This window comes from Molothrus aeneus, chromosome 16 (genome assembly GCF_037042795.1).
Source record: "Molothrus aeneus isolate 106 chromosome 16, BPBGC_Maene_1.0, whole genome shotgun sequence".
Taxonomy (NCBI): Eukaryota; Metazoa; Chordata; class Aves; order Passeriformes; family Icteridae; genus Molothrus; species Molothrus aeneus.
In genome coordinates this window covers 11,177,501-11,185,000 of record NC_089661.1, presented here as the reverse complement: position 1 = coordinate 11,185,000, position 7,500 = coordinate 11,177,501, and the positions used below count along the sequence as shown (strand labels likewise).

At 57.1% G+C, this 7,500-nt stretch overlaps 1 protein-coding gene across 1 annotated transcript in view; it reads right to left on the bottom strand.

Annotated features, from left to right (window-relative positions):
• UNCX (UNC homeobox) overlaps positions 1-3,057 on the bottom strand; it is a 4,690-nt gene extending 1,633 nt beyond the window's left edge. The window contains exons 1-2 of the mRNA XM_066560980.1: positions 2,794-3,057; positions 1,464-1,639 (exon numbers count right to left, since the gene is read on the bottom strand). Of these exons, the coding sequence (XP_066417077.1) occupies positions 1,464-1,639; positions 2,794-3,043 (426 nt within the window). The 5' untranslated portion in view covers positions 3,044-3,057. The remainder of the gene's footprint in view (positions 1-1,463; positions 1,640-2,793) is intronic.
• Positions 3,058-7,500: the final 4,443 nt, after the last annotated feature.

Genomic DNA, 7,500 nt, shown 5'->3' with positions numbered 1-7,500 from the left:
TGGAGGTGCCGGCAGCCCCCTTCCAGGACCGGGGCCTCTGAGAAACGGAGAGCAGGGGAAGGGGCAGGAAAAGATATCCACACTTCTTTAAAAGCGCAGGGGAAAAAACAAAAAGCAAGAAGGGGGTGCACACTCACGCACACACACGCTGCACCCTGCCCGAACCGGCGCCACGGGGAGGGGAAGGGATTCCACAGCCCCCCAGCTCTTCCCCGTGGCCGAGGGGTGCAGAAGCACCGATCGCTGGCCCGATTCCCCGGCAGCAGCACGCAAAATGCGATAAACACCGCACAATGAGCGTCTGGAAGTGAGGGGGTGCGGGGGGCACACGACGGACGGTGCCTCGCCCAGACGCACGGAGTTCGGACCTCCTGCTCCTCCCGGGAGCCCGAGCAGAGGAGTTGGACCAGCCCAAAATGGGGTTTGGTTGGGCTTGTTATAGATATATCATAGGAGAGAATTTAAATTAAATTAAAACCTCTCAGCTCCGGCCCTGCTCCTGCCTGCCTTAGCAGGTCCCCGGTGTCCCCTCGCGTCCCTCCTCGCCCCCTCGGGGCTGCTGGCAGCGCCTGGCCCGGCCGGAGCACGACCCCAGCTCGGGGGCACCGCGCCAATCGCGGTGCCCGATGCCGGCTCCTTCCCCGGCCGGGCCCCGCAGGCTCCCCGAGCACGGCGAGAGGCGGCTCCGGCAGCGGGGGGGAAAGCGGCTGCAAGGACACGGTGAAGCAAAGCCCACGGAGGAACCGCGGGCAACGGCGCTGCCTCATCCCGAGGGGCCCGTCCCCGGCTCCCGGGGTGGATTTAAGGACGAGTTCTCCGCACACGCAGCCCACGCCAAGCCGCCCCCGCACGGCCGCGGGTTCCGGCGAGATGCGGGGCCGCAGCTCGGCCTCGCCGCCTGCTCGCAGCCACCGCGGCACTGAACAGCATCCCGAGATCCAACAGCCACCCCGCAGCCCCCCATCCATTTATTTTTTGGAAGACCCACTGAAGCAGATGGGTGCTTCTCCTCCCCGTCCCGCACCGCCAAGGGCCTGAGCAGCTCGTTAAAATTAAGTTTTACAAGTTTCACTTGCTCTCGATGCATCTACGAGCTTTATTGACATTCTCCAGCATACCCTGGCCCGTGATTAAGCCTCATATTTGCATGCTAATTTTCTCGCCCTTGACTCATTTAAGAAAAATGTTTACAGTGGAAAAACATACTAAAAAATGTTAAGGGAAGCCAGGCTGGGTTGCTACTCTTCTCGTTTTGTAAGATTAAAAAAAAAAGGGTAGTAATAATAATAATAACGATAAATAAGACAGCAAGCGGCAGTGCAAGGCAGGGAACAAAAGGGCCGGGAGGCTGCGGCCCAAGCGCACAGGGCCCGTCCCGGAGCGGGGTCCGAGGGGCCTCCCCGGGGACTGCTCGGCGCAAGGAGAGGGCAGGGGCGGGAAAGGAGGGGGGACACGTTTTTTACCTGCACTCTGGACTCCACCAAGTCTAGCCTGAGAGCCAGAGCCTCTCGCATAAACACGTCCGGGTAATGGCTCTCATTGAACGCCTTTTCCAGCTCCTCGAGCTGCCAGCCAGTAAAATTGGTGCGGGTTCGTCTTCTTTTACAGCCAGGACTTTCCTTGTCCGGGTCACCCGAGTCTGAAAAAGCAGAAATACCCTCAGGTCCCTGGGAGACAGGCCTTCTCCCCCCCTCCCTGCCATTCACAGGAGCCTTTTAACTTTTGTGCTCGGTAGCGTTGGTAAAAGAGCGGGATTATTCACACACCTGCGCTAAAAATGGGGAGGAACCCGATCTGCCCTCGCCTCCTCCGAAAATGTACTTTACAGAACATTTATTCCTGAAGGAAGCTCTCCACAGGCACTCAGCTGGCAGAGAGAGAGAGAGAAGTTCCAATATTTGCTCCAACCACCAAAGGCTTCATTAAAAAACGAAAAATTAAAAAAAAAAAAATAAAAGCCCTCCCTCTTTCCCTTCCCCAGCCCCTCCGGAGCACCTGAGTGGGGCACAGCTCACGGCCCCGTTCCACGCGGGACCCCGGGTGCGGGGCGGCCCCTGGGCCTCCCGCAGTCCCCCCGAGCACGGGCGGGCGTGGGGCTGGGATGTTCGCAGCCTCTCCGAGTACCTACAGCTCCAGGCTGGGGATTTTCAGCCCCGGCTGCACCTCCCCTAACGTTTTCCGCCAGGTGTGGAAATTAAGGGAAAAAAAAAATCATAATAATAGTAATAATTATAATAATTTGTGTTTAGTTGAGGTGCAGTGTGGGGCAGCTCCAGGCTTAACCAGAAGCATGTTGGGGCGACAGAATGTTTTAGTAGCTGAACAATAGCGGTGCCACAGGCCGGTGGCGAGGGAAGGAGGGAGAACGCTTCCCTTTGGTTAAATCGTATTAAAAAAATAATTATTACCGCTCTTCATTCCCCAAACCCCAGTGACTACCATTACTATTTTTATGATTATCATCTTTTAATGGTACGATCCGAGCTGCCACACGATGAACTTTGGGGGAAGGCACCGGGCCGGGCCCGCTATTGTTCAGGGCACACGCGTGGCCCTGCGCCGCTGGGAGCGGGGAGCGCTCCCGGCGCTCGGACGGGGCCGTCCGCCCCCTCGGGGGCCAGCACAGCCTCCCACCCTGCCCCCCCAGACACCCCAAAACCCGCAGGCGAGGACAGCGGCGCTGCGCGGGTGCGGTGCTGCTGTTCCTCCGCGCTGACAGCTCCGGGCGGGGAGCGGCGGTCGGTGGCGGGGCGCGGGGGCGGGGGGACACCCGCGACACGGGGCCGCTCCTACCTGCGAGCTTGAAGGGCTGGCTGTCCCCGCTCACCCCGCAGCCGGAGGGGATCAGCGGCGCCGGGTTGACCACAGAGGCGGCGCAGGAGCCGCTCAGTAATCCATCGATGGAGAAGGGCACGGAGGCGGCCGCCGACTGCAGCTGGTGGCCGGCCAGCTCGTAGACGTGGTGGTGGCCGAGCGGGTAAGGGAAGCCCACCATCCCCCCGAACTGGGCATGAGGATGCTCCAGGATGCGGCTGTCCATCATGGGGGCGGCTCTAGGGCGGGGGGTGCCGGCGGGGCTGGGGGCGCTGGCGGCGGGGCGGCTGGGGCCGGGGGTGCTGCTGGCGGAGGAGGCGGCGCGGCGAGGGGCTCATGCTGCAGGGCGCCGGGCGCTTTAACTTTATCAACATCAGGCTCCCAATAATTAGCTCAGGCTGGGGGAATTTGGGACCAATAAGAAACGTTAATCGGTCCTGACGTCAGAGACGTGCCAGTGTGGGGAGCAAACGTTTTCCATATCGATTGCTAATTATACCTGACATCCAGCCTCAATAAACAATATCAGAGCTGTCACAACACGACGAGGGGGGCTTTGATACGAACTCCAGCCCGAGGAGGGCGGCGGGGGCCGGGCGGGCAGGGGGGGCGGAGGGGAACGCGAGGATCTGCCTGATACCCGGTTAAATACCAAACAGTCGGAGTTACACACACACGGCCTCCCCCCCCACACCCCTCCAACCCACCCTCTTCCCCCTTGTCCCCTCCCCTTGCCAAATCACTAATAGATTTCCCTTTAAAACATTCACCAGCGTGTTGTGGGGATTTTTCACCAGAAATGCTCTACTCTCTGAACCTTTAAAGTGATGTTGCTCCAATTACAGAGAGACATTGAGCGGCAAATAGACTGATCCAATAATAGGAGATTCATCATCCGCTCTTTCCAGAGCTGTCACATTGAATTTAAAACTACAAGCCTTTTCATCTCCTCTCCGGCTCCATAACAGGGGAGAGGGGAGGGGGGCAGAGGGAAAAAATGGGGGGGGAAAGGAAAGGAAGGAGAAAAAAAAATGAAAAAGGAAGAACCGTTTACAGCGTTTAGGAGGAGATTTGAGCATATCAATCGAAATCATAATTAATGCAATCTCCTATCGATTCGGCCACGGACACCCCCCCCTCCAGCAGTAACCACAACCTTTGAATTGTGAGCGCAGCCACGACCAGAAGCAGCCTCTGATCGCTAAAGAGGAGGCCAAAAACTCGTACTACTAATAATTTTTAAAAATCAAACCCGAACAAAGTTCCCATCCCTACATCCCTCCCATTTCACCTTCCCCTGGAGCAGACCCCACTCTTCATCCCGCCAGTCACCCACAGCCCCCAAACAGCCGCCAAACTGTTAAATTACTAATTCAATTACGTCCGCATAGAAGTTTTCACCCGGATAAAACATTGCTAGATTCCCCCGGTGAACAATTTAAGGGGACGGGTCTCCGGCAAAGCGCGGGGCTGGGGATCCCCAGTTTCGTGCCCTCTCCCGGTTAGAGGAACACTTCCCGAGCTCCCAGGAGAGAGGAAGAGGGGGAACTTCCCAGCCCCTGCCATCCCGAGCCCGCAGGACCGGAGCTGGCGGTCCCCAGGACCGGGGGGACCCAACCTGGCGACCCCCGGGAGGGCTCCCCCGGCCCCTGGGAGGGTGGGAAGGGGAGCGAGGGGAGAAGCAGCGTTTGCGTTTAACAAAGAGCAGAGGGAAAAGGGCCGGGCCGGGCAATCAGACAGGGGAAACTCTTCAAATCTTCCTGGGAGGTTCGTGCGGAATGAAATGCTTGGAGTCGGGGGGCGGGCGCGGTGGGGTGAGAAAGGGAAAGAAATAAAAATAAGTAGGAAGGAGAAAGGAGAGAGAAGGGAAGGGGAAAGAGGGAGAGACACTTTATCTCTGGAAAACATACACATAGATTTTCCAGTTATAAAATATCCAGTCAAGATGATCCATTTCCTAGCGCTGGTTTGTGTGGGTATGAGAGAGGGGGAAGTTAAAATTGAAATAAAAAGGAAGTCGAGTCTCTAATCTATGCTGTCTGTCCGGAGCTGTATTTATTCACCTAATTGAATGCCATACAATATAGTGCTGTATTATTGCTGTTCCCTCCCTCCCCCCTATAGATTAGTTTAATTATGGTCTCCCTGCCTCTGCTTAGAGCTAAAAGGTAGTTTGAATTTGGACTACACAGCCCTAACAGAAATAAGAAAATGATGGGGTTGGTATTAATTCTGGGGTCAAGGGCTTCACTTTTCACCATAATTTAATTTCTTTCTCTATAAATACTAAATGTAAACTGTGTCCACTGGACCAAATTTTGCCTGTAGCAATAAATGCCTCATTTTCTGTCGGATTTCAGGAGAGGAATGCGAGCGGGACGTGTTTCTGAATACAGAATGGTAATCAATCCAGCACAGAACAAGAGAGGGGGGACTTTTCTCTCTCTCCCTCTCTTTATTATAATGAATTAATTCGACTTTATTTATCCCATTTTCTGGAGCTGACAGAATGTTAATTTGAGTTGAAATTTCTCTCGCCTCTCACTCCCTGACCCCTGGCCTCCAGATTGGCGTGTTGTAATAACCTGAATCTTTCAACAGAAGCCCTGATAATTGTTACCTTATTAGCATGCAAATTGTTTAATTAATATTATTATGGAGAAGCATACAATCCGTCCGTCACTTGACCTCAAGTGCAAGTCCACGTAGTAAGCGGCTCTGTGCATTTCAATGTGCACATTTAAAATCGACTTCTGTTTTAATGTTTCTACGATCCTTGTCGAGCTTCTAAAAATCTCTCTTAAAGTGTTTGAGAGGAGCTTTCATGCGGGGAGGGGGAAAGGCTTTTGATGGCTCTCGGCCTTGATATCTCTTTATATTGCTCTCCATCTAAAACACAAATTATAGAAGCCGTTTTCTTCGTCGTCGTCTTTCTTTTTTTTTTTTTTCCTTATTTTTGAACATCAAAATTTAATAATTGCTTCCTTGTCAATTGCTGCTTCTTTAAAGGCACCCCCTTCAATCCGGAGAGCTGTTCCTCCAGCCAAACACTCGCACCAGCTCAATGAAAAGCAGCCCTTGACACGCAGTCCTGGGAGACGCTGCATTTAAATCCCTTTTTCTACAGCCGAGTGACATTGTCAGATGCTAGCTTTAATTAACTTGATAATAAGACGTACAAGACTCGCATTCAGGACGCCAGCTCGCCTCGCCTTGTTTCCCCTTTTATCACAATCTGGGTGTTTTATCTTACAGCTTCCTACTGGCTTTTACAGCCATTGCTGCGGGAGAGGCTCCGAGCGAGCGGCTCGGCAGAATGAGCCTGCCAGGAGCCCTGCCTGCAGAGCCTGCAGAGAGCCCAAAGAGCCCTGCCTGTACAGAGCCCAAAGAGCCCTGCCTGTACAGAGCCCAAAGAGCCCTGCCTGTACAGAGCCCAAAGAGCCCTGCCTGTACAGAGCCCTGCCTGCACAGAGCCTAAAGAGAGAGCCCAAAGAGCCCTGCCTGTACAGAGCCCTGCCTGCACAGAGCCCAAAGAGCCCTGCCTGTACAGAGCCCTGCCTGCAGAGCCTGCAGAGAGCCCAAAGAGCCCTGCCTGTACAGAGCCCAAAGAGCCCTGCCTGCACAGAGCCCTGCCTGTACAGAGCCCAAAGAGCCCTGCCTGCACAGAGCCCAAAGAGCCCTGCCTGTACAGAGCCCTGCCTGCAGAGCCTGCAGAGAGCCCAAAGAGCCCTGCCTGCACATAGCCCTGCCTGTACAGTGCCCAGAGCCCTGCCTGCACAGAGCCTAAAGAGCCCTGCCTGCACAGAGCCCTGCCTGCACAGAGCCCAGAGAGCCCTGCCTGCACAGAGCCTGAAGAGAGAGCCCTGCCTGCACAGAGCCCAGAGAGCCCTGCCTGCACAGAGCCCTGCCTGCAGCCCCAGAGCCTTGTCCACAGCCCCAGAGCTCTGCCTGCACCCCTCCCAGCCCTGCCTGTAGGGCCCTACTTGCACCTCCAGGGCTCTGCCTGCATCCCCCCAGCCCAGCCTGCACCCCCAGAGCTCTGCCTGCAGAGCTTTGCCTGCATTCCCCTGCTCTACCTGCACGCCCCCAGCCCTGCCTGTGGGCCCTCCCTGCACCTCCAGGGCTCTGCCCGCATCCCCTGACCCCTGCCTGCATCCCCCCAGCCCTGTCTGCACCCCCAGAGCCCTGCCTGCAGAGCTTTGCCTGCAGCCCCCCAGCTCTGCCTGCGCTCCCAGAGCTTTGCCCACTGCCCTTTCCCTGCATGCCCCCGGCCCTGCCTGTAGGGCCCTGCCTGTAGGGCCCTGCCTGCAGCCCCCCAGCCCTGCCTGCTGCCCCCGGCCCTGCCTGTAGGGCCCTGCCTGTAGGGCCCTGCCTGTAGGGCCCTGCCTGCAGCCCCCCGGCCCTGCCTGCTGCCCCTGGCCCTGCCTGTAGGGCCCTGCCTGTAGGGCCCTGCCTGCATCCCCCCAGCCCTGCCTGCTGCCCCCGGCCCTGCCTGTAGGGCCCTGCCTGCAGCCCCCCAGCCCTGCCTGTAGGGCCCTGCCTGCATCCCCCCAGCCCTGCCTGCTGCCCCCGGCCCTGCCTGTAGGGCCCTGCCTGCATCCCCCCAGCCCTGCCTGCTGCCCCCGGCCCTGCCTGTAGGGCCCTGCCTGCATCCCCCCAGCCCTGCCTGCTGCCCCCAGCCCTGCC